The 27,485-nt window shown below is 43.2% G+C and overlaps 1 protein-coding gene across 1 annotated transcript; it reads right to left on the bottom strand.

The window, feature by feature from the left end:
* Nucleotides 1-926: 926 nt before the first annotated feature.
* LOC115321863 lies at nucleotides 927-26,606 on the bottom strand. Its single transcript, XM_042291378.1, has 6 exons — nucleotides 26,472-26,606; nucleotides 25,711-25,865; nucleotides 20,206-20,276; nucleotides 17,785-17,862; nucleotides 1,352-1,447; nucleotides 927-1,060 (listed from the first exon to the last, which is right to left on the bottom strand). The coding sequence occupies exons 1-6, from the start codon at nucleotides 26,604-26,606 to the stop codon at nucleotides 927-929; spliced, it is 669 nt and encodes a 222-aa protein (XP_042147312.1).
* Nucleotides 26,607-27,485: the final 879 nt, after the last annotated feature.

Below are 27,485 nucleotides of genomic sequence, written 5' to 3'. Positions count from 1 at the left end.
GATTTTGTGAATGCTTTTTGTATAGAATGCATTCGTATATATGACGTAAATTTATTTTTGGTTATGCGTTGATATTCATCTTTTATTTATGATGCTTTTCTGCCGCTGTATTTTGTGAGCTTGGGAGTCGGGACTAGTCAAGCTGTTTTTAAGATTTTTCCCCAACGTCTGCACCAACATTGTATTTTTTTTAACCCAAAGGCCGAGCGTGATTATAGTAGGCCACGCCGGGTGTTTCTTAAGTCGTCAGCGACTATAGCAATACAAAGTGCCCCACCCCCCAAGAAAAAAACAAAAACAAACAAAAACAACAGCAGGAAAAATGAACAAACAAACAAAAAAAAATGTACCTTTTTTTTTTTGTACCGCAAAAATGTACTACGTATCACCGAACGCTCATCCTCCACCCAAATGTAGCCCTAACTGTCCGAACCAGGTGCCAAAGTTTAGGAACTAGCCGTTATGCTATTCAATAGTTATTAGTGAACTTTTGAAACTTTTAATGGCAAAATGGGGCCGGTTTTCGCCCGTTTTTCGGTAACTGTTGCCATTAAGATGCATATATTATAAGAAGTGCCCAACGGCCGCCATTTTCCCATTGGAAATTGCAGAAAATCGGTTATAGCTTTTGAATAAGATAACGGTTAGTTCCTAAACTTTGGCATCTGTTTCGAACCGGTAGGGCAATATTAGTGCGGAGAGTGAGCGTTCGGTAATACGTAATTTATTTATGCAAAAAAATGTACAAAGTATTTATTTATGCAAAAAAATGTGCAAAGTATTTATTTATGCAAAACAAAGTACAGTGTCCCCCCCTCCCTCCCCCCCAAAAAAAAAAATTTGGAGGGGGTGGGGGGGGGGGGGGTTGAGAGGGGGGACACTTTGTACATTTACGAGCTTCTCAGGGCATGCCGTCGTTCAATTGGTCAGTCCTTCGAACCGCAGCTCTTGTCGTAGATCCAGTATTTGGTGGGACCACAATGCATGTCGTATATGTAATGGCAGTGTTGCGGGATGTTGTCAACGTTGCTTTCGGGAACGACCAGACTACAAGCGGGCCCTGCGAGTCGAGATTAGCATGTGCATCATAAATGGTCTCTCTCAAAACGACCATTTCACACGCTGATATTCGCAAATGTACACTGCACAGGCTCTCTAAAAAAAACAACAAAAAAACAACACCAACAACAACAACAAAACAACAACAACCAAGAACACCTGAAGTTATTATTCTCCCGCAAAGCACTTTAGAGAGAAAATCGCAAGGACGGACTTCGTAGCAAGAAAAGGGTGGAAGGGGGGGGGGGGGGGGGGGTGGGGGGGTGTCGAGTTAACGGTGTGTTTGTCCTACCTTCTTCCACGTAGTTGCTCCAAAAGACAGAGCAAGTGCTGCAATCTGTGTATAACGAATACACTCGGAAGTCGTGATTGCTATAGGTATCTTGACCTGTAAACGAAGAAAAGAAAGAGTTGCATGTCTGCTCTAATATATTACCATAATTAAAAAAAAAAAAGAAGGAGACTTAAAAATAGTTTTAGGTGCAACTTGCTATTCTTTTATCGTCACGCCCGCCATCGGTTGTGGCATAAGATTTCTAATTTCACCTGTTCATATATGCTCTTTTTAGAGCACAGCTCTTAGGCACCCGTTTACGGCTTGAGCGGCGTCGCCGTCGGCGTAACTGCGCGGTGCAGAATGGGTAAATTTCTGCGCTATAATTTAGCGGAAAACTTTTCCAGCTAAATGTAGCAAAAAAATTTTCCTGCTAAGTCTAGCGGAAAATCTTTCCCGCTAAATCTAGCGAAAAAGTTTTCCCGCTAAATTTAGCGAAAATTTTCCCCGCTAAATCTAGCGGAAAATTTTCCCCGTTAAATTTAGCAGAAAAATTTCCCTGCTAAATCTAGCGGAAAATGTTTCCCGCTAAATTTAGCGGCAAAGTTTCCCCGCTAAATTGAGCGGGAAATTTTCTCCGCTAAATGTAGCGGAAAAGTTCCCTGCTAAATTTAGCGAAAAAATTTCCCCGCTCAATTGAGCGGAAAGGTTCCCGGCTAGATTTAGCGGAAAATTTTTCCCGCTAAATTTAGCGAGAAAAAAATTTCCCGCTAGATTTAGCGGGGAAAATTTTCCGCTAAATCTAGCGGAACATTTTACCCACTAAATCTAGCAGAAAAGTTTCCCTGCTAAATCTAGCTGAAAATTTTCCCCGCCAAAATTAGCGGAAAATTTTCCCCGCTAAATTTAGCGAAAAAAAATTCCCCACTAAATTTAGCGGAGAAAATTCCCTGCTAAATATAGCGAAAAAATTTCCCGCTAGATTTAGCAGAAAATTTTCCGCGCTAAATATAGCGTAAAAATTTCCCCACAAACTTTATTGGGAAAAAATTCCCCGCTAGATCTAGAAGAAAATTTCTCTGCCAAATTTAGCGGAAAAGTTTCCCCTAAATGGGACGCGAGCAGGAGAGGAGGAAAGGCATAGCCCCCTCTCCGTACCTTCCCCTCCTCCTCCTCAAGAGCTGCGCTCTAATTCGGCGTTACAGGGAGTTGTAAGCGGCTTTCATCTTTTTTAACTTACGATGGAACAGAGACGTCGCCAAAGTCATAAAAGTCAATCGAATGCCGCGTGAGCGTCGCGTGACCTTTGAGGGGGGCGCGGTGACGCGTTGTCACTTGATACGATAAATTGGCTGAGAACCATAGCTCCGTCCGCTACAATCTATCGTACATAGAAACAGAGTTTAGGGATGTCTAGATAAATCCCATCTTCTCTCGCAACAGTATAGTACAGGAACAAGCCGCAGCTCGCGAAAAAGGTGGCTGTTCAATCGAGAGATTGGGTAAGAGTGCGCATTGAGGTAGCTTGCTCAATAGGAGACGCAAGGACGTGGTGTACAGCAGCGGGGACTCTTCCAGTACGGACGCAGTTATCGAGCGAACTAAACATAATCTAAAGGTTAAATTATTTGCTGCCGCAACCAAAAGCAGGAAGGGGTGGCGTTAGAAAACTGAAGACTATATGAAAGTTTAAACCGGGTTTAAGATTGCGGTAAGGCAGGCGCATCGGATGTATTCATATGTATTCCACCAATAAGTACTCTTTCGACTGTCAGATCACGTGGGCTGTATTTTAAGTCACCCACGCTTATAACCTTCGACTCCGCCGACTCCTGATCTTTTTATTATCGTTGCGCAATCGATTTAAAGTGCAAACGTGATAGGTCCCGCGTTTTTTAAACTGTATGTGACCATAACCAATATTCGCATCTTGATTCTTTGGCCAGTAAAAAATGGGCTAGCGAAAAGTCCTAAAACTTGGGGTACGCCCCAGATGGTGTCTCCCCTCTTCCATGCACCGGTGATTTAAAAAAAATGGCCGCGTTCTCCTATAGACGTGTCTGTCTTGCTCTGGCGAAGACCATATTTTTTTTAACAAGCGGCGTGTTTTGTCTTTGCACATAAGCGTTTGGGAAGCTCGCGAATTCACATTATATAGTAATTTTAGGTCGCCACATGGCAAATCCCGCACCTGGGTTCTCTATGGGCCGACTCAACGCTCCGACGGAACGCCACTGCGGTGGCGCTGCTGTCGGCACTGCGCATGCGCAGAAGCCTCACGCGAATCTTATTTCTGCGCACGCGCATGCAAACGCAGGCTTGCTCTGTAGACAGTGTGTTGGTGCAGAAACGCGCACACTTCCAAGTGAACAAATACAGAGAAAATAGTGTGATTACTCCTCACCGGATGGGAAATTCAGCTGCATGTAATTTCGCACCTTGTATCCTTTCGAAGACTTGAATGTCACACTGGCGTTGCTGGTAAAAACGAATAAGAATTAAAAACAACGTCTCCACAATGCATTTGTTTTAATAATCAAATGTACAGCGTGCCCCCTGCCCACCCCCCCCCCCCCCCCAAAAGGAAAGAAAAAAGAAAAAGAAAAGACAAAAACAACGAGACTATTATATTGCAGCTAAAATAAACTACGCATCGCTGAACTAATAAAGAGTTTTAGAGAACCAGAATAAAACACGGTCGACAGACCAAACAATCGGTACATCGTATCGAGAGTTCCGACAGGTAGCTTTCCATGAAACGGCTTTTAGGGAATCGCGTTACGGCTGAGCCCTTTGGATCGGGCGGTAGCTTACGCCACCTAGCCAGCTTACACCACCTAGCAGACGATTTGTGAAGGTCGCGCCCCCTGGCAACGGAAATGCGCAATGGCTTCGTAAAGTGGGCACAAAAAGGGCATGTTTTTTATTTTTTATTTTTTTTTTTGTGGGGAGAGGGGGGGGGGGGGTGGTAATTGCACGGAACAGAAGGAAAAACACCTCTTTTCAGAAATAGCCTGAAGCAAAATTCGTGGAACTAACCATATTTTGCTTCGTTTTGATTGAATGGGAACGCTAAATATGAGGCGGCGCCTCCCCCCCCCCCCCCCCCCCCCCCCCCCGTGACTGAACAGTTCGTCTACCAAAGGAACAGACAACTATCACGGCAATTGTGACGCTGGAACGCTTTGACGACGAGTTCGAATTTACTTTATTCGGCGAGAAAAACTGAGAGAAAGAGCTTTTATATGACTCAGATAACCCAAAAATTACACCATCTTCTCGAGGGGAACCATGGGGTGATCCGGAGCAACGTTCCATCACACTTCATCGGAAGAACGGAGTGAAGTGGAGTCAACAGCGGGTGAACGCGCAGAATTGGTTTGCTCTTTATGTTTATAGAGCCTTGATGGAGATGCGCCTCAACGGGTAATCGGTCTCTTAGCTGTAGATGAGAAATTTAGCCAGTGCAGTACAACCGCTAACCTGGGGTTTTTAACGTGCATCACTCATGTGCCGGTACGAAACTCATCGAGATCGAAACGGGCGGCGGGGATCGAAGCCAGGAGGTTCCCAGCGAAAGCTTTCGCTCCGTGCTCCATGCTCCGAGCTAGACGCGTTAGCCACTCGACCACTTCCTCCCCTGAACGCAAGCAGCGCGCTACCGCTGCTTATATTCACACTTGAAGGAGAGGAGACTAGAGGAGGAAAGTTGCGCATGCGCGCGCGGTGTGAGTAGAAGCGAAAGCACGCCAAGTGCACGCAGCTGGCGTAGAGAGAGAGAGCGGAGAGAGTAACGCGCAGCTGTTGGAGAGAGGGAAGGAGGAGAGTTGCGCATGCGTAGTGCGAGTGCGGACTACGACGCCGCGGAACATAGACCCGAGCAAGAGATGTTCCGCATCTAAAAGGACGAGATTGTTGACGGCGAGACTAGGGACGTTCGACATCGCATCAATATATGAAGTGGATGCGCTATGCCAACTTCGCTTCCACAAAGACGACGTAGCTCATCTCCGCTCCGCACTGAAAATCCAGTACACCCTAGCCACTAATGGCTGGGTCATCGGACAGGGTTTGAACCCATGTCGTCGGCGCCTTCATCAAAATGGAAGAGCGACGCTCCAACCCACCATCCCCGCCAAGTGAGACAAACGAACAATGTGACTGTAAGAAAGCCACGGTGTCTTGTCCACGTTCCGTTTGTTTTCTGTTTTATTTTTCGTGAATTCTACTTGATTTTCTTACCGCCACCATGACATTTCTTCCAGGCACAACCATGAATGCTTTAATTCCCGTTCGAAGCTTTGGCAAGCCTCTTCCCGCAGCAGAACAGCCGTTCTATGAGCGAGTCGAAACCGTTCTGATGTCTGCCGCTTTGACAACACGATCACAGCTTACGGTTTGGACAATGGACTGCAGTAAGGCAGCAGTGAACTCGCGCATGCGCAGTCCATACCGGAGAGCCGATCTTATCGTATCGTTTGTGCAGAAACGGCGGTCCAGTCCAGGTGGCAAAGTTTCAGGACTAACTGTTGTCTTGTTAGAAAGTTAGGAGTGATTTTGAAACCTTGCATTGCGAAAAGGTGGGGGGCCCGATCTTGTTAGCTGACGCCATTCGTCTCAATGTATCCGTTGGCCTTGTCGGCAGCCAAGGATTCTCCCATTACAAATTTTCGAAAATCGGTTTAATAACGTTTGAATGAGATGAAGGCAAGTTCAGAAATTTGGTACCTTGTTCGAACCACTAGCGCTACATTTGGAAGGCGATTGAGCGTTCGGCAATACGCAAGTTATTTCTGTAAAAACGAAAGAAAAAACAAGAGTACTTGTGAATTTGTTGGGGAGGGAGTACACGCTGTGTAGTCCAAATCTTCTCAAGAATGATTTATGGGAACGCTCATTTTTACTGCAATCACATAGGCCACTGCATCTGTCAGCGTAAAACTTGCCCCGCGATATAATTGAAGCACAACTGAATAAACGGTATTCTTTCAGTCGCTACAGGATGTTCTTGCGAAATCTTTCAAAAATTCCTAAAAATATGCTGTTCGAGATAAAAGGAAACTCTTTGCGGGAACGAACTATCAGCCTCGGAGGACGTCAAGGTCTACAAAAAGATAATAATTAGCAAAATGATTAACTAAAATAGACTAATTAATTTTAAATGAGTGAAAATAAAAGTATCGTTTCACTGAGAAACTTGCCAAGCATCTTCGGAGAACACTAGATCAACTATTTTTGGAAATATATAAGACAGGGCACCATTTTACGGCGTTCTGTAACAACGCTCCATTTGGACGCGTTTCTAGGTTTCACTATCTTATCGGAGCGCATCCTTGCGCCCGCGGTCCTGCTCCCCAGGGGCTGAGACGCGTGACTCACGTCCGCCGTGCTTCCCTCCAATCCTACGAAGGAGGCGAGGCGGTGGCTTCACGCCGCGACCACCGGGGAACAGGACCGCGGGCGCAAAGATGCGCTGGGATAAGAAACCGGAACCTAGAGACGCATACAAACTCAGCGCTTTTTTTCAGAACACCGTAAAATGCTGCCCCAGCCTTACATCTTTCAAATAAGAGCTGATTTACTGGTTTTCGAGGACGCTGAGCAAGCTTCTCAATGGAACTGTATGCTTATTTTCATTAATTAAAATTAATTAGTAAGTTTTAGTTAATTGTCTTGTTAATTAGTATGTTTTGCAATCCTTGACGTCCGCTAAGAGTGGTAGTTTGTTCCCACAAAAAGTTCTTTTTTACCTCAAACAGCATATTTTTAGGGATTATTTAAAGCTTTCGCAGAAACGCCCTATACAGATACATATAGTCAATGATTTGTGAGGGTGTTATCATGTTTAAACGGTTACGGCGTTGCCTGTGACGAAAGATGTTGACGGATTTCCGACACTGAGACGGTGTGACAATTAAACCGCCTTTCTCATCTTATAAACTATATACAAGACCGCAGGTGATAGGAGTTCCGAGTGCATCGCTGTTGAAGTGTGCATGCAGGGGTCTCTGATGAGTGTACTACTTTCAGAAATACTTTTGTGCTGATGTTGCTTCAAAAGTCCGCACAGTCAAATAGAGGCCTCTCAAATGTTAAAATTGATGATGTATTTAGAGCAGAAAATACAAAGCAAGCTTGTCTGGGGCCTTCAAAGGACGTATGGGTGTCGTTTGCTCCCAATCTCCAGCACACGCGAAAACATCCCAGCGCGCATACTCCCCCGCAGAGAACGTAGTGATGTACCGATCACCGAGTGTGATCTAGATGAAGAGTGTTAAAGAAATGACGAAGCGCAACGTCAACGGTTCGTGCCTCGCCAGGGACAATGGGAAGTCGTATCGTTCCCGTTTGACCCGCGCACATTACGCTTTCAAGCCAGACCGACATTGGTATTCGTCAAATGCTGGCTTCTTCGCCGGAGCTCGCAGGACTTGACACTACTGCTTTCTCTGGGGGAAGGTGGACACGCAGTATTTGTTCTTAGCATAAAGTTGCCGTCACAGAGTGGCATTTGTTTTATTACACAACGTTTGACTACATTTTCTTTCTTTACAACGTTTGACTATGTCTTAATACTTTTGGATACAATAAGGAATAAACCCTGCGGTGCTTGGTTGCCGTGAAACTTTGAGCGTGCCCGAAAAGTCTTGTCATGACGCACACATTCAGTTGTTGCATAACGTATAATACGCCGCCATGCACACAGAAACGATTACGCGTTGCGCTCGAAATAATATTTTTTCAATTAGTTTTACCGACGAGCAATGTGATTTGTATAATATTCGAATGGGCGTGCAGTCTCATTAATAAAAAGGCGTCCACTCCTCTAGCCACTGAGATCGCACGGCTATTACATATTATCAATCACCTTCGCATTGGCCTAACTAATAAAAAAGTCACCGCATACTGAAAAGCACTACGTGGTAGTATACAGGCGCGAGCTTCTGTATGTAGAGGCCCCGCAACGCAGTCGAGTGTAGTCGAACGGCACCATGTGAATGGGCTTAAATTACCGCGAGACACAAGCATTTAACAAGAGCACTCGCCCTTAATGCTATGGATAGAACGGTCGTCAGGTCACGTACAATGCCTGGTCTTGGCCGTACTGGAAGGATATAGTGCCGGAACCGTTGCAGGGGTTTACGGCAATGCCCCTGGCACATCTCGCGTTGCCGCCGAACGCTGGGTCGTACTCGAAGGACCGATACACCAAGTACCACATCTCTGGATTTGCGAAGCACTGCAAACAAAATTAATAATAAAGCTACGGCACAAGAAAAAAAAATCACGTTTTGCACACTGTGTATATATACCGCCCCAAAATAAGTTCGGAATACGAGTGGTTCGCATTCCTTAAATATCAGTTTAACCAAAGTGTATATAGGAGAACCGTTATCATGCTGCCATGGTCGCGTAGTATCAGCGGCAAAGGCGAGGCAATTGACATTGCGTGACGATTGGCGCACGATGCCGATCTCCCATTTGGTTAAATGAACAGATTTCAGAAAGACTAATTTCATAGATATTCCGGGTGCGCTGCTGTGCACTGTACTCCCAGATACACCCGAGGGTGTGATTTTCCGTTGAAAATTAATCGGATAAAGAAAATACTCACCGCTTCTTCATTCTGATACGTGGCCATGTGGGGTAAAGCCGTGGCGTAATGTTGTTTTACTGCTTTTCCTTCAACTGACCCAAAGAATTCAACAAAACTGATCGCTACCACAACTAGAAGTCTAATAAGCATCTTCGTAGACGATACCTTACCCTTACAAAAGCAGGAAGAGTGGTGTAGAGCAGTTTCGACCAGTAAAACAGCGCACTAAAAAAACTGTGCGTGTAATTTTTGTACACCGCTTACAGAGCTAACCACTGCGATTTACGGATGCGTATAGCAAGAAGAGTGGTGAAAGCACATTAACGGTTTTGACATAAAGCTATGTTTTCAACGTGAATCTAAGCATGGTGCGATCACCTGAAAAAAACGTCATGCTCCAGGGTGATATTGTAAAACTTATATTTTGGGTGGAAACGATTTTGCGGTCTCTCCATTCGCCGAGCTGCCTGCGTGCATCGATGTAATTGGCTTTAAAAAAAAAAAAAAGCAATCGCGAAAAGGAAATAAAAGACAATTTTGTTTATGAGTATAACCGTGCTGCGTCACGCCACGCTTCTTGGAAATTAAGGCGTAATAAAAATAAGAGCGCGTCACATTCATCTCTGTTTTGAAGCTTTTAGCACGAAAATATATATCGATGTACCCAGTGCAACACCTGTTGTTATGGTCGTGGCTTGCCAGGGAATACACGTTTCGGTACAGGTGGTGACGTTGAGCACTTTAACGTTGTGGAACTTTTTTTTTTGTTGAATTAGTCTAGATCTGTCGTTTTTAGGCTGAGTTCTCATTTATCATATTGTTTTTCCCACATGTCGAGGTTGTCAGTTGTTCGCATGCGCCGTAGAGGTAGTTTGGACGGTTCCTTGCCAAGGAGCTGGTACATTAGACTTATGAATGCCGTCGTATAAAACGTCTTGTCTTTGTATTTCGGTATTTTGTCTGGTGCCTATGATTTGCATGAACCTCTAAAGCATCGAAGCAGAGAATAAATGTTTTTAGGGAAGTGAGAGATTGTTAGAAGCGGTTATATATAATTGAGAACATTTAGGGAAAGTTCTCAAGTTAGATACATTTTTGAAATTTTCCATCGAAGCGAACAACTTGAGGGTATTTACTATATAGACATGGCAGATCTTCTTTTAACTATACCGTATTTAAAATCATCGAGCCATAAATACTGCATAGTTCTGAAACCACTATTCAACATATAACGATATTTTGCATGTTGAAAATTTTGTGAAATGTTTGGTCGGTTTTTCGGACATGTGATCCAGCCTTAAGACTGAATTTCAGAACCCGCGTTGTAATATATATTTCCCATTTAATTTCGTGGCAATTTTTTTCTTTTTGTGCTTTCTCGTGTTGTTGTGTGCATGTGTTTACAGCCTGACGTTAGTCTGACTCAACGGGAGACTTGTCTCTCAGCTGTAGATGAGCAATTTAGCCAGTGCAGTACAACCGCTAGCCTGGAGTTTTTAACGTGCTCTATGCAGTAGTGTAATACACGACCGCGCACCGCTACGATGCTCTGTGCTTCCTGGGATGCGACCAAACTGCGCCTGAAAAAAAAAAAAGGCCCCACTGACGTGAGCCATTATTTGCCACGGGAGTTTAATTTAATAATAATAATAATAATGTTTATTTTCCGTCAAAACACAAATGACGGAGGGAGACCGAGGAAAAAAGCTGCATCATGCAGCTTGACGGGCCCTCGGCCCCCCCTCCTTACACATGGCAGCAGTGGCACAAGTAATCCAAAAAGAAAACCAAGAGAAAAGATAACAATTTCAGAGATAAGAACAGGACAAAAAGGCAAACAAAATCAAAGCACATGCAAGCAAAGCATTATACAATTCAGCAAAAATTTAGTTTATGAAACATGACAACTAAGCAATCACATTTGCAAAAGAAAAAAATGCTCGGAGATTTTTTACAGATGTTGTCGGAAGGTCAATGTTGTGAGTAACAAGAAAATTAAGCAGTCGAGGAAGTGCATACTTTAACATTTGTTCACCGTAGTTAGTTTTGCAAATAGGGAGCGTCCAAATTTCCGTGTTTCGAGTAGGATATGTTGCTACTCTTAGCGAGAGAGACGCCAATTCACTAAGGGCATTAAGATTTGTTTGTACTTCGGATTTATAGGTCATGCATAAACGATATTTATATAATCTATTTACAGGCATCAAATTTAAACGTTTAAAGAGAGGTTCGCTAGGGTGATCGTATGACACGTTACAAATACTTCGCAATATTTTCTTTTGTATCACAAGTATTTTGTTTAAATTTGTATTCGTAGTAGTACCCCAGACTAAGAAGGAATAATGAATGTGGGAGAGAAACAATGCATTATAAATAATTAATTTTACATTTGTGGGCAGAATATCGCGATGACGATACATTAAGCCGGCGACTCGTGACAATTTTACCGAAATATAATTTACGTGTTCATCCCAACTCATTCCATCCGTGAATATAACGCCAAGTGTCTTAAAACTAGATACAATCTCTATTTTGGTTCCATTTAAAACAATATCAGTAGTTATATAATCATTCTTACTTTTTGGGCGAAATAAAATTGCTTTTGTTTTGTTATCATTTATTTTTAAAGCATTACATTGACTCCAAGTAGCGAGGTCTTTCAACGTTTGATTTGCCTTTATTGCTAGTTCCTGACAGCAGTTACCGGCAAAAAATAAACTTGTATCATCAGCGTAAATTACGTATTTAACACTTTTATTAATATTGACAATATCGTTAACATATAAATTAAAAAGGAAGGGACCAATATGCTTCCTTGTGGAACGCCAGATAGAATGGGTTTAATGTCAGATGAATAACCATTTATATGAACGTACTGTTTACGATGTGCAAGATAAGATGTTATGAGAGTTGATGCATGTCCACGAAATCCATACATTTGTAATTTTTTTAGTAGCAGACTGTGATTTAAGTGATCGAATGCTTTGCTGAAATCAATAAAAATACCAAGAGTCATTTTTTTTTCTTCAAAGCTTTTCAAGATGTATTCTTTTTGCTCCAGGAGTGCCAATTCTGTGGAACGGTGTTTGCGAAACCCAAACTGTGATGGGGAGATTAAACCGTGTTTATCTGCGAAATGTACCATACGCGAAAGTAGAATTTTTTCGAGGCCTTTTGAAAACACTGATAAAATTGAGATTGGCCTGTAGTTACCTATATCATTCTTGTCACCTTTTTTATAGAGAACGCTAACTTTCGCAATCTGCATTTTTTGGGGAAATACCCCATTGTACAAGCACAAATTAAAGATATACGTCAAACAGGGCGATATGAGATCTAAAACGTATTTTATCGGACCTATTTGTAACTCGTCAGCGTCGCAGCTGCTACTATTCTTTAGTGATAAAAATGATTGTGTCACCTCATTATCAGTTACTGGCTGAAGAAAGATAGAGCTACTACTTCTGTGTTCGATATACGCGCAAGCATTTGTATCGGGATCATCTCTTGATAGGTTTACAAAATAATCATTGAAAGCGTCTGCTAGTGCTTGATCCGTTAGGTCCCTATCATTCAGGCGTATTTTTTGGATATGTTTCATGTTATGTGAACGATTTAGAACATTGGTAAGCTTTTTCCATGTGACATCTGTCCTCATTGATGATGATATAAAGTAGTTACTAAAGTACCTTGCTCTAGCTGTTTTTAGTTCCTTTGTAAGTCTATTTCGATATGATTTGAAAACTTTAAGGTGTTCAGGCTCCCTTGTTTCCACAAACTTTTTATACAAAACATTTTTTCTATTAATTTTAATAAGAAGCTCTGGTGTTACCCATGGTTTACGATTTCTTTTGGTCAATCTAACAGATTTATAAGGAAAACACACTTTATATAGTTGCTGAAATTTGTTTAAGAACAAATTATATGCTTCGTCAGCGTTCATTTCATTAAAGACTTCGTTCCAGTCTAGTTCCGAGATTTTAGTCCTAAATTCACAAAGGTTATACTCAGTAATATTCTGAAAGGATCCTCGAAATCTGTTCCTTGTAGTTTTAGATATTTCTTTTTTCACACACAAAATTATACCTAGATGATCACTTATATCTGTACTAATTATCCCCGATTTTACGCAGGGTAATTCAAAACTTGTTATAAACAAATCGAGCAAAGTTGATGATTCTGCTGTAATTCTGGTAGGTGAGGTAATGACATTCGTACAACCACTACTGTTAATCAGTACTTCTAATTGTCTTTTATTTGGGGTGTCTTGAAGCATATTTAGATTAAAATCACCCCCCAGAATAATATTATATCTGTTTTCTGTTGCGAACCTAAAATATGTTTCTAGAAAAGCAAAATAAGACGTCAAACTCCCGTCCGGTGGCCTATAAAACACAGAGATAAGATTTTTGTTCACAAGCAGGGATAGCACTTCATAGTCTTTATTAATGATCGAGTATTCTTCTAAAACCTCACCACACATATTATCTCTAAGCATTAACGACACGCCTCCTCCGCGCCCAGTTGTTCTATTCAGGAAGTATCCATTATACATTGGCAGTTCAAAAACATCACTGTCGTCTGAGTACCATGTTTCTGAAAACATAATAACATCGAACAAAAAACAAAATTCATTAAAAAATAAAGCAAGCTCTTCAGTTTTGTTCCGAGCTGAACATTTGAATGACTTACTATACTCATTCCCGAGATAGGATTTTAATTCAGAGGCCAAAAAATAATTCGGCTCTGGCATAATTTTTATGGAAGTAGTCATGTAAAAAAAACAAAAAAAAACAGTAACATTATTCAGTTCAAATGCTGCAAGTTCATCTCGCTCTTGATAAGAATGGCCTTATCACCGTCGGTTCGTCTCACGAAAATTTCACCGTTTCGGTGCCACGTGTAGCGGTAATCATTTTGCTTTGCCCATTCTCTTGTTTTCCAGAGCAGAGCACGGTTTTGGGTAGTCATGTTCTCAAGAATGTATGCGTCTTCTCCTGTGCGATTTAGTTTCTTCCGTTGATTGAACCACTGTTCACGGGTGTCCTGTCTTGCAAAGCGAACGATAATTCCGGGCACTTTGTCTTGTCGCGCCGGTAGCCTGTGCAAGGCAACAACCTCAATCTCGGAAAGTACCGGCACGTCCAGTTTTACAGCGACCTGGTTTAACTTTTCGACAAGGTTCTCGTGCTCAGACACTGGAATTCCGTGTATCTCAAGGTTCATTTTCCTACTTTGCCATTCGAGTGCGTTCAAGTCCTGGGCAATATGTTGAACGTTTATTTCTCTGTCACGGTTTTCTATGTTTGTCACCCTTTTTTTTAGATCTTTTATGTCGGTGTCATGTTGACGCATATGTTGGAGTACCTCGTCATATTTCGCCGACATCATGCTCACAGACAGTTCGATGGCAGAAACAGTTGCCTTTAGTGACATGAGCGACTCCAGTTTTTCATGAATTCCAGCGAGTATAGCGGTCGCATCGCTGTCATCTGATTTCTGCTTCCCACTCTGACTGCTCCTTGACTTAGCTGTTCTGCATGTCGGGCAGCGCCATGCATTTCGCCATGTTTCACCTTTCGATTTGTAAGTTGATTCAGAGACACCTGAACAGGCTCCCAAATGGTATAAATAATTACATTCCACACATGTCACTGAATTTTTCCTTTCATCAATTGGTTCGTCACAACCGACGCAAGACGCCATTACAAAATAATTCTAGAGTTCCCCGGAAGAAATTCAATATTCCAGATAATGGCAAAAAAAAAAAAGTAAGTAAACAATACAGTTGGAAGCAAGCAAGGCAGCAGCAGCAGCAGCAACAACAGTAAGTACAAATCAAAAGCAGAAGTTCAACTACTAACCTGCAGAAAATTTGCAAGCTGTTTAGCTGCTGACCGTATGCCACCGCCGCTGCTGCCAAGTGAAGTGGCCGAAGAAGAGATGCCGTCCTTTTGTGGGCTTTCGCTGGTGGTAACGATGCTGGCGGACCAATCAGCTGGGCTGTCCTTGTCTGCAGTGGCGCCGCGGATGACAGCGCTGCGCGTGCTGGCTTGAAAACGTGACGGTGCGATGAAAAGTGCTCCCGCACAGGTGATGCTCACTTGATCTTGCTGACGGGCCAGCCAACGTTCTCCAGAAAATTTGCAAGCTGTTTAGCTGCTGACCGTATGCCACCGCCGCTGCTGCCAAGTGAAGTCGGAGAACGGAAATTTAAAATTTCCGTTCTCAAGTAATAAATCACGCGCCACCTTAGTTTACCTCCTACATATTGCAATGCAATTCTCCATATGTCGTCGACATTATTTGACTAGGGTCTTTCCACTTGGGACGTAAAAGGCGTCTACAACTTCTTTACACGTATTTCGTCAACAAAATGCAGACAGTTGTTGCTTTTAGCGTTTTTATTTGCAACCTTCCTCGTAGATTTGATATTTGGGAGAGGCACCGCAAAGCAGGTCGAAGACAAAATCACAGAAGGTGGTCTTTCCCAGGTTACTCTCCGTAACCAAAACGCTGCAAGCAGGACCTGAAATACAAAGAGTGGAGACACCAGCAGCAGAGTTACGCTGTTAGAATTTAAGGAATGCTAACAAGAAGTTTGAGCTGGTAAATTGTTAACACAACTGCACACCTTTTGTGATCTAAAAAGTGTAATAAATGTAAAACAAGAGAGTATCAGTATGCACCCATAGATGGCCTTTAGTACATAATACATTGTGATACTTGTGAAACGGCATTCATTCATTCATTGTTATTTTTTTATTCAATTCATTAATTAAGGAATGGTGTTTTGCGCATTTTTATACCGCCGGAAGTTAGTCAGCTTCAATAGGCGTCTGGCGTCTCAGCTGTATACAAGACATTCAGCCAGTGTAGTACCACTTCAAGCATTTGGCCTTCAACGTGCATCACACACAACCGCATGCCGTACGATGTTCATTCAGATCGCAATGGAAGGGGGTGGCGATTGAAGCCAAGGTGAAAATAGCAGTCGGTATCATTCTCCAACAGCCGTGCCCAATCCTTGGCGAAATAGACGAACAGCTTTTTGTTCCTAAATTGGAGTGGCAAATAGCTTTTTTTCACTTTTACATAGGCAAACAAGCGAGCGATACAGCAGCGCTCGCTTGTCTCACTAGACGAAGGAATTACAAAGAAAAACAATTATACGATCCATCTTTTAAGCGCGCAGAGATTAGATCAAAAGTAGACGCTGAAAGCGTGCCTCCAACCTAAGGCGAAGCCCCAGGCAAAACATTTTGCGAATGAGGAAAAAAAAGTAGGGGTGTGAGGATATTCGAGTTTCACCTTCGATTCGAATAGTGATTGCCCAAATAATTCTGTACAATTTTTGAAATACTAGTATTCCAGTTTTTTAATTCGACACACAATATTCTGCTGGACAAAATCTGGGTTTATTGAAGAACTTTTTTTTTTTCGGTGACGAAGTCCTTGAATCTTTTCGGTCGAATAACAATCAAGTCTGCCTTGAAAAGTCTTTACTAACTAACCAGTTGAATAAAAAAAAATAGATATTTCTTAAAGCACTCGCGTACGATCTGATTGGACGTGCTCGAAAGGAACCGGCAAACCACGCATGTCGCTATTTTGAGTAGTAGTAGTAGTGCTTTATGAAGGAAAGGCAGAGATTTTAACCCGAACGTCAGTTCTAGTTTGCTACTCTGCACCGGGGATAGGGAGAAGGGGAAGGAAAGACATAGCAGTGGGGTAGGAATATGAGGTGAAAATTGTCAATGAAGATGATTATGATCTAGTGAATTATGTAAGCAGTCTCATATAAAGTTCTCAGTCATTTAGAGTCTGTCCGAAAGTCCTGTGTCTCTCAGAAATCGTATTAGAGCCTCGGTGGCCTTCATAAACTGTTCGGTTGTGTCCCAGCTGCCAAGCACTTTGAAAGCGCGGCTCAGATTAAAGCCGTTCAGCCCTACATGACAGTAATCACGCTGTCGACCGTGTGTATTCAAACGCGAATGGGTGAAACACATCTCAATTGCGTCTCAAGTTTGTTGGCAGCAAATATGGCAAACGCTGATTAACCCCCGTCTTGATTGCTACACTCCGCTCTTCGTTCAGAGTAGTAGAATAAACATATAGCGTATTTTGTCTAGTGTAGGCGGTTGGTGTTTCGTTTTTGTTTGCATTAAAATTAAATATTTGATTTTCACTAGCCAATCTCACCGCCCAAGTTTTGGCTACTATTCGGAATTATTCGCTTTGAATTTAACTCGAGCTGAAATTTCGGCATTTGGACATTCCTAGAACCTTAAAAAAAAAAAAAAAGCAGAATGCTATGTATGTTTTTTTTCGCAGGTATTGAAAGTGATTACGGAAAACGACGTATTGAGACCGGAATCTGGACATTAATTTGATAAAGATTTAATACAACAGACCACACACGATTTGAATGACAGCAGTCGATCGGGCTTTCTGGTTTGACTGCGGCACCCACAGCCTTCTTCAGATCACGATTTGTCTTAGAGCTCAAGGATTGGAACTTGAGCTTGGAGCTTTAGATCTGTAGTCTGAACTAGAGCATCTTTTAAGGCTGGCAGGCGCGCGAAGTACCAATTGCGGGCTTGTCGTGCTCTTAACAACCGGAATAGTACGTGTTTCAAATAGACATGTTTTTAGTAGGAACTTCGCTTTCGAAAGAGGAATTGCGCTGTCAACTTCATTACAGTGTAGAGTGCCCGTTCAAATTCGCCGGTTAATTGCGGCAAACCTTGTTCAAAAATAACAGGTTTTGATGATTTCCTGCCTCGATTTTGCAGTGGGAGCAGAATCTAGTCATCAACACGTGGCAAAGTCGAAATGAAACTGGAAGCCTCACCTGATTTGATATAGGGATGCCTAAAAACCTTGCAAGTGTCGCAGTCCACGTAGGCAACGCGCACGTCTACCGATCCCTCTGTGAAGGAATGAAGAAATCATTAAAACGCTTTGTAAACACGGCAAAATCGAAAGCCTAAATGCTGGTTCAGACATTTGCGTTGGACTGTGCTGCTACTTGGCGTTCCCTTGTGACTGTTTAAAGGGGGGTGCAACGATTTCCGGACTTCGGTCAAAAATTTGTGGAAGTTGGCCTCTGACACTTCTGAAGTAAAGAACAGAAAACCGATTTCGCCTGCGTGTCCTAGTTGTTGCGTAAAAAAAAAGAAAAAATATTGGCATTTTGGGCACCCCTCAACTCACTCCCAGTCTTCAGGGTCACACCTGGTCCCCCTCCTAGTGACGTCATTCGGAGTGCCGTGTAGGTTCCCGCGTGCTATCTCGGAGGCCGCTTCCTGTCCCTCTCTCTGCTGACATTAGCGGGCGTTATTTTGCAGCTTAGAGCCGAGCGAGGTCACGTAATCTTCTAGCCGTAGTTCCTTCGGCTGCCACTTGCGGCTGCAGGTGGGGGGAAAAGATCGGCTTTTGCTTTGCGATTATGCAGCGGAATCGCGACATTTTTAATGAAGGAGATAATTTCTCTATCCTCTGGGACACGATAAACAACGTAAAAATGACAAGATGCAAATTATCCTCAATCATAAAATCGTTGCACCCCCCCCCCCCCCCCCTTTAAAGGAAAACTAAAGCGGTTCTGTATTTGAGAGAATACGGTTAAATAATCTTTATTTGGCCTCCAAGATCACGAATGTCGATATTCTATTTTAAATTGCTGCTTTCAGTTAGCCGCAACAGCGTTTTCAAAGTAGCGTTGAAGCCCCTCCTCCTCAGCACTTTCGCTGGGAGGAGAGAGTCGTGGCGTACGTTACAGAGATCACAATCCGCGCCTTCCGCAAGCCTTACTCCAGCATTCAAAAACACCGCACTCGTTCCCTCACAAGCGGCACGCGCAAGGCAGTTGAAACCTCTGGGTATGACGTCACACCTATCGGTTGGTCTTGCGGTTTTTCTCGCGTTTATCGATACGTTCGGGTCAAATGCTTGTGCTATTCAAATTCACAAGACAAAATACGCTAAAATTAGCCCTTAAACTCGTTCTTTTTTGTAGCGTTAGCTACACTGGCGAGGTTGAGCAGTTTCACGTGGCCCTCATAATGAGCCGTGCTCATTATACGAGCCGTGCTCATTATGCGGAGTGCGCGGCGGCGGCGGTGGAGCTCCGCATAATGAGCACGGCTCGCATAATGAGCACGGCTCATTATGAGAGCCACACGTAGCCGCCGCCGCGCGCTCCGCTGCCGACGCGCCCGCCTCGCCCACCTCGCCCGCCTCGCCGGTCTGCGCATTCCAGAGTGACGTCATAGCCGCGGCAGACGCACTGTCGCCGCCACGTGCCCAGCTGTGTGCCTCCGTTGCGCAGTAGCCAAGTCTGAGAGTGCACCGGAGCCGCTTGATAGCGCCTCTCATTTTGTGCGCATAAGCTCACGCTACGTATATCCTGGCATAGCAGAGCTAAGCCACCGCAATTTTTTTCACAAACTTTTTCAGGTTTTTTCTTACACTAATGTCATTTAGGCGCTTTCCACTCAAAACGCTTAAAGCGCTGGATGAATTTGAATTTAATGAACAATTACCGCCAAGCTGGTGCATGCTGGGACGCACTTGAGCCAAGAATGGCGGAGCGTCGCCCCCAGTCTAGTTTGTCGCGGCGTCGCGGCGCCGGCATCTGTAGTATATAGACCAATGGGAGCGTGCTCGCAAACGGCGGCGCATCACCGGCAGCCACAGCAGACTAATCGGAGCGTGTGCGTCTGGATGCGGGATGCGCCATGAGCCAAAAAATGGCGACGCGTCGCAGGCATCCAATAGGAGTGCTCGCGGCACGATCCATTACAGAATGGCGGTACTTGGATAAGTCAGAATCACCAGCGCTTTTATAAATCTGGCACACTGGCGCCATCTAATAGGTAGCCCTGGAACCCATTAAATCAGCGCATGGCCTCCTATATATATATATATATATATATATATATATATATATATATATATATATATATATATATATATACAACGGGCATGGTGGCAGGAGGCCGAAGGCGTGGGTATATAACTGAGAAGAAAAAACCCTTAGTGAAAACAGCAACAACGGACGATTTATTCTTCGACGTTTCGGCCGGAGTCCGGTCGTTTTAAAGAGCCTGGCCTCTCCTTGTATCACCCTGTATATTGAGTATTGAAGACAGTAGCTTGAGCACCAACACATGTATTACGTAAATGTAATGTTATTTTCATGGGTATAACGCAGGCATTCGCTACACGCGTTGTTAGTTTGGAAAGTGAGTATACGAAGGCGACTACTTACGGGGCGTTTTGAACTCCAATGCGTTCTTGTCTCGATAACCCTCGGTAGATTTGACGGTCACGGTTGCTTTCCTGGGGTATAAACATAACATTATATCATGCACAACAATGCCTTTAACGGTGCCCTGAGGATGTTTCTGAAGTATAGACCAGGACCACTGGCAGCCAATAGCAAACTAAGGTTTCTCGCGCCACCGACCGGTAAAACCGCGGAGTGATATGTCGAATGCGCGCGGTTCGTTGCCCATCAACGAGGTAGAGAGCTTAGAGCGAAAAACTGGTATTCCGTTCCCCAGGCAAAAGTGACCCCACTTGCTTCCGCCATGTTGTCCAATTTTGACCGCTAGACACGTGACCGTACCAAATTTTGAGGCTTTTACGCAAAACTGAGCCAAGATTTGTATCGCGATCCTGTAAAAAAACATGATAAAGTATATTTTCAATACTGTTAGCTCCGGAGACACGTGTCAAGGTAAAAAAGAAAAACAAAATACAGCACCGCGGTTAACGGCATCTAGCGGAGGTTTTAGGAAACTGCTCGAGCTTTTGTCGTAAAACCACACTTCGGATTTCAAACAAACGAAACATAACTTATCTCGTCGGTAATGTTATTAAAGATCAATAAGCAATTTTTTGTGCGCGGTACTTCGTTAGAACCTAGACGCAAAACAATAAGGTCACGTTTCTAGTGGTCAAAATGTGAAACATGGCGGCGGCCAATCGGGGGTCACTTTCAGTTGCGAGTTTATCGCTCTAAGGCCCTCCCCTCGTTGTTACCCACACCAAAGTTATTAGATTACCTCAGTTAAGTAACTGCTCAAAGATGCTGATTGCACAAGCACACTGTCTACCAAATTATTGACAAAAATGTTGAATAAGAACGGCTCCGGATTGGACACTTGAGGCACTCCAGTATTTGAAACATATGAGGCAGAAAAGCACAATTCCTTCAGCACTCTGTTAGGTGTTCCGCCAAGGTAACTAGACAACCAACTGCAAAACGGGATGCTCATGCCCAACACCGAAAATTTGGCAAGCAACAACTTATGATCTACGAGATAAAAAACTTTGAGTGTGTTCCAATAATGATACAAGGTTTGTTTTCACTGAACGCCCCTGACAAATACCATGGTGGTTGAGACAAAGAGAGGATTTAAAATGAAAATAAATACGCTTATATTTTGCCTTTTCAAATACCTTAGAAAAAGAGCAAAGAAGAGAAATTGATCTATAGTTATTAACGTAGTCAGTGCGACCAGATGTATGTGTAGGTACAACTACTGCATTCCTGCATCTTTGAGGAAATACATTGGCCTCTAAGGACATGTTCAAAACATGCATCAACACCGGCAATATATCCCTGAGTCCTTTTATAATGAAAGCAGGAATTCTGTCCTCACCGCACGACTTTTTTGGAGCGAGCTCATATTCCGGAAAGCACATCTTCAAGCGTAAGATTCGGAACTGCCAAGCTGCGGGTAGATTCAAGAGGAGCATCGGCCATAACAGTGCACGGAGTAATTAAGTCACCGACGAAATAGGAGAACGTAGCAAAACGATGACAGACATCGGGCAGCTCAGATATATATCCAGAGTCGTCTTGCAATGCAATAGTTTTCGATCGACTAGTTCTCATATACCTCGCGTAACTCCACAGAACATTAAAAACGCGTTTCCATGTGTAAAGGGATTGTGTAAAAAACGCAAATTGGGCACCGCATCCTAGGAAATTTGTGCCATCGAACGCTTGCGCCATCTCTTAGCGGATTACGTCAACACTCCCATAGAAGCTCTTTTATTAAATACGCAAATATGACCATAACACTGAAACGTTACGTTCTGAGCAATATATGCTATGCTACTACTCCATTCTACCATTTTACCACATTTTCAAGATGATGACGTGAACACTGCAGGTTGCTCAGTTGAATAAACTTTTTTTATGTATTGTCAAGGCGGATAGTTTTAAATTAATCGAAGTGTAAATTTTATTCTTATGTATAAACAACTCGTTATGATTGTATAAATTAGGATCCTTCCTTAATATTATGACAAATGCTGTAGAGTCTAAGAAGTATATTACATTCATAGAAAAACATATTTCGGAGGAACATCACAGGAATTTTTAGAAAACAGCGATGTTCAAACGAGCACAATTTAAGAACACAGCTAAATACAAAATTTTTCTAATGACTGAACTAAACTAAACGAATCTAAAATGTAATGGGTCCGCTTGTTTTTTTCTCAAAATTATTTTGTTGGGTTCCTGAGACCAGTTTTTTAAATAAGGTGGATTCGTTCTCGTTTAAACGTTTACGACCACAAATATTTTTTGCTAATTATTAATGTTATGTGATTATAACAGTCATTTTTAATGTAGGGAATGGGAGCACTGCGGTCAATAAATGATTTATGAGAGGATAATTGTGTTTTTTTTAAACTCGACATTCGCCTGTCAAAAAAAAGAATATTTACGCGCATACTAAATGTTTACATTAAATTAATTATCTCAATCTCTCTGCAAAAAAAAAAGGAGCGTATTGAAATATCCTACTTTATATCACATTATCTGAAGAGAGCTGGAGCCCAAAATTTTGCAATGGCACCAGCTTGTAGTCGGCGGTCATAAAGTTTGTATTTCGTCAGCGGCTAAGAATTCGGCCTATCTCAAAAAGTTCCTGGATGAGGCGCAGGTGCCCGAATTTCAAAAGAAGAACGAATGCGTGAAAATGGCTCAACCATCCCCACCTTCAGACCAGTTTTCTTAAGTAATATTCATTTTTGAGTATTTGCCATAGCACCGGGGTGGGCTAGAGGGCTCTGCATTTTATGTTTTACCTTTAGTTGGGAAACGGGGTGTCCTCAAAAAACTCTTTGGCGAGGCACAGGTGGGCAAACTTGAAAAGAGGACTCAATGCTTAAAAACAGCCGAACCCTCTCCACTTTTAGACCGGTTTTCCCCAAAAAAAGTTCATTTTCGTATTCTCAAGGTGCAACCCACGCGCGCTTAGACCCTACGTTTGTCTCAACCTTGTCAGAGGGTGCGAGCAGTATGAGGTTAATCCCGTGTCTTTTAGTGATCGCGCTCTTCTATCTTTTATGCCTTATACCTTTAAAGAAGCAAGATTGATTGGGATTTATGGAAATTTAACGCAAAGCTTCTAAATTATGAATATTTTGTAAAAACGGTTCGCTGACATCTTGAAGATTTGGGAAGAGACAATGGGGAAGAGTTCGGCATTAAATGGAAATGTTTTAACATTGCTTCATTGCTCGCGAATATAAAATACAACGTATGCACCGTGTTTTTGCTGTTTTTGTTTGGTGCTCAGACTGTGAATGTACGAGCCCTACAAACCTGTTTCGTAGAGTGAAGGCCGGGAAAAGGAGGGGCGGGGGGATATCTCCTTCTCACCTGTACGTGAGTCAACTTGTTCATATATTAAGTTTTTTTCGGAGACCACAGAAATCCATTTTTACATACCGTTATTCAAGTGAGATTGCGTGGTGCGCTTCCTGAGTTTATTGTTTCGTCAAGCATGGATCTAAGTGCCTTTGTACGCGGGTACATGGAAAATATTGTTGGTGCTTATTGGCTTTGAGTTACGCGTTTCGCACTCGAATACTGTCTGGTGTGTCGCGCAAACGACTGACGAAGGATTTAATTGATTTGTCTTTTTACTATTCCTCTGTGTCGTTATTTGTAATTCCAGGCCCGGGGCAGGATTTATCGAAGTGAGTCAAGCGAATGGTAGCAACCCCTAACACGATTTTTTTTTTTTTTTTAAGTTGCATAGTTATACATTTTTAGTTAAAGCCTGGTTACTTGAAACAAGTATCCCAGTAGCTTGGTCTGCCAACTGCATACTGTGCAAAATGCAGGAAACGATTGGTCACGCTTTCCTGGACTCTTGGAAAGCGATCTTCTTTTGGGACGTCCTGCGAAAAATCCTCAAAAAAGACTGAGCGGTAAAAGGGGAAAATTACGTTCCAGACATGATCCTACTGCTGGGACTGCAAATTATGTGGCGGTGTCGCGTAGCTGTGCGCCACGCAGATGTCGATGTTAGCCCCGTGCGTAAGTATTTTGTTAATCAAATGTGCTTTCTGAAGAAAATGGGCCTACACATGAGGGGCTGCAACTTCTTGAGTTGTTGTCTAGTTTCAAAGCCTTGTAGCATGTTCGACATTAGCCAATATGGCTGGTGTCTTTTTGTGTTTTCTCGCGATTCTGTGTCACCGCCTTGTGTCATCGTCCAAATCAGGAAATAAATAAAAACAAAATAAAAAAAGCCGCGTACGTGGTGGATTGGGCAACGGATGCGGCTGTCACGCAGAGGAAAGAGGTTCGAGTCCCACTCGGCCCGGATCCTCATTCTATTAATTTTGTATTATTATAAGAAATACCAGCTCATTCACAGCTGTCATCGAGTATTCTTATTCAGAGCGTTCTTGAATGTTCCGCTTCTATGAAAGTAGCGGTAACGAACTGTTTCGGGTCAGTCACCCTTTCGTCCCCGAAGCAAAACTCGTGGCACCTTTCTCTTCAAGTTTCAGGCACATGTTCGACTCATCAAACGTCCCTTTTTCGTTCTAAATCAATCTGATAATTTTATTGGTGACAACATTGCACCGGACGGAACGTGAATATAAATCAAGGCATAAGATATTGTGTTTCTGCAACACATTAGCTTACAATCCATCCTTAGATACGTCCTGTGCGGAATCAACCATTAATAAAAACATACGTTTTATGACCTTTACTCACTCAATAAGTCAATATACAGTTATCTCTAAAGGTACCTAACTATGGTCACGCTGCGTCCGCTAGGAACCGCTACCGATCGCCCAGCGAACAGCACCGCGCGCGGCCACTTTTGAGTGAGCGTAGGGAGAGCGGTAGAGCTCCGCCGCCGCTCACGCTGCTATCGCGCTTCCGCCAGTGTGGTAGCCCAAGAAGGCATGTCGACCTTGCAGCACTCACCGGGGTACCACTGCAGTCGGGCTGCGACTGCCGAGGTCGCTTCCCGATAAGTACGCGCGACGCCGAAACGAGAGGCGAGCGTATAGGCACTGAGTTAGATCTCCAGGGTGCCCACATCGACCTTCAAGTCAACTGTAAGAACTGCAGAAATACGTGCGATAATTACTGCTCCGAAAGTGTTGAGAAGTTCCGATGTTCTTCCTTTGATCGCAGTATCGCCATGAAATTGTAAGGGAGAATGATAAAGTTATCAGTATGTTGCAACCGCAAGACACTAATTTTCTTATCCTTTTTATTTTTAAAGTTTTTTTTTTTTTCACTCGGCACACCCTCCGCTTTGGAGAGATTTTTGTACACGGCGTAAAAGTTAAAGGTGAATACGCCACGTGGGGACAGATAAGTGAACTACAAGCGCCTTTCACAAATTTCTGGCCATGGAAAATGCGCTACCTTGCTTTAACGATGCGCTTGTAATCAATTCCAGCCTCTATGAAATAGATGTTGGTCATTTGCTTCACTTACGTATCGGTTCCTCCAATGCCAAGAAGAACCGGAGCCGTGCCAGCGGCCATTGAGCCGGTGACAGACCCCCTCAAGCATTTAGCTTTGCCTCCAAAGCCTGGGTCGATTTCGTGGCTTCGGTACGTCATGTACCATTTCTCTTTCACGGGGAAACACTTCAGAAGAGGGACACGGATTATAACTATAGGGTTCCGTGTTTTCGCTAAACACCGATAAACTACGAAAATAAAACCCCAAAACTGTCTGAATAAAAAACAAAAAACAAAAAACAAAAACTTAAGACAGAGACCCCCGAATTGAAACCTCATTTATACAAGAAGTGCCAAGCAGAACAAGAATAAATTCATTTTCTATGGGTTTATTTTGCTTTTACCCCAAAAAACAGTCCTTATACTGAGGCGTCCGCGCGGCTCCTTTTTTCTTAGGAACAACACGCCTCACCTTGTTCCCCTACATTATCGGTACGGGAACGTCGTCCAAGTATTCGCTTTACGCGCATGTTCCCCTGGAGGTTCGTAAATTTAAAATGAAAGTCTTTTTAATTTTTTTCCCACAAGGTGCGATATATTTCAGTTTTTCGTTCTAAATTAAAGTGTACGCCCATCCCAAATGACGCGATGGTAATCGATGCGATCACAATGTCGATTGTTTGCAAACTAATACAACAATCGGCAAAAAAACATACACACACACAGGCACAAAAACAGGAAGCTTTAAGACATGTTTATATACCAAGACATGCTAAATACAGAAAGGGTTACCTTCGAAAAGTCCTGGTATTTCCCAAGCTCAGGCCTCAGTTCTGGATACTTTGTGGCCGAATTATAAACGTTGGCGGCATCAAGGACTCCGCCAAGTGTCAGAGCGGCGGATAAGGTAACGAGCAGAGGCGACATTGTTGTCAGATCTAAGTGTCCAGCTTGAGCTGTAAAATGCCTGAAGTGGTGAGAAGCCGCCGTTTTTGAGATTGCAGCAAGCAGTGACAAGAACAGTAGACTCTACATTTGTATCAAAACGTCAAGAAAACATTCAAGAGCAACTCCACTCGAGTTTGTAGATTTTCGGGGCGCGACTGTTTTAGTATTCCTAACTTACAGGATAGATGATAATGCGATTCATGCAAACGAGCTGGACAAGAATGACGATAACAATCCCTGGAGAAGGGGGACAAGAGGGACAAAGGACAAACACAAGGCTCCGTGCACAGCTAGGTCACTGGTGCGCGACCGATACAATCCGCCTGTTCCTGGTATCGAACCAGGGGCTTTCCTAATTCCAGTTGAGCGCTCTACCAACTGAGCTACCCAGGAGTTGGACGTCAGTAGAGCAAACGGGATTTATCAGCTGCCACCAGTCTAACGCCACGAAGGTGTTAGACTGGTGGCAGCTGATAAAACCCGTTTTGCTATACTGGCGTCTAACTCCTGGTTAGCTCAGTAGTAGAACGCTCCACTGAAAATGGAGAAGTCCCTGGTTCGATACACTAGGCGGGATCTTTCGGTTGATCACCAGTCACCAAGCTGTGTTTGGAGATTTGTTTGTCCTTTGTCCGCTTGTTCCCCTCCCCCTCTGTAGTGAATGTTATCATCATTGTCGTCTTACAGGATAAAATTTTCTTTTCTTTGCTGCTGTCAAGGTTTTAGAATTCGAACCTCAAATTTCGGTTTTAGTGGTTTATGATGAGACGAAAACTACAGCGATAAAGATGCCAAATTAAGTACAATGGCCACACATTCGTATAAATCCACCCCACCGCCCCTTTCCCTCTTTATGAA

This window comes from Ixodes scapularis, unplaced genomic scaffold, assembly GCF_016920785.2.
Source record: "Ixodes scapularis isolate PalLabHiFi unplaced genomic scaffold, ASM1692078v2 PGA_scaffold2__306_contigs__length_199485367, whole genome shotgun sequence".
NCBI lineage: Eukaryota > Metazoa > Arthropoda > Arachnida > Ixodida > Ixodidae > Ixodes > Ixodes scapularis.
This window is presented reverse-complemented; position numbering and strand designations above follow the sequence as displayed.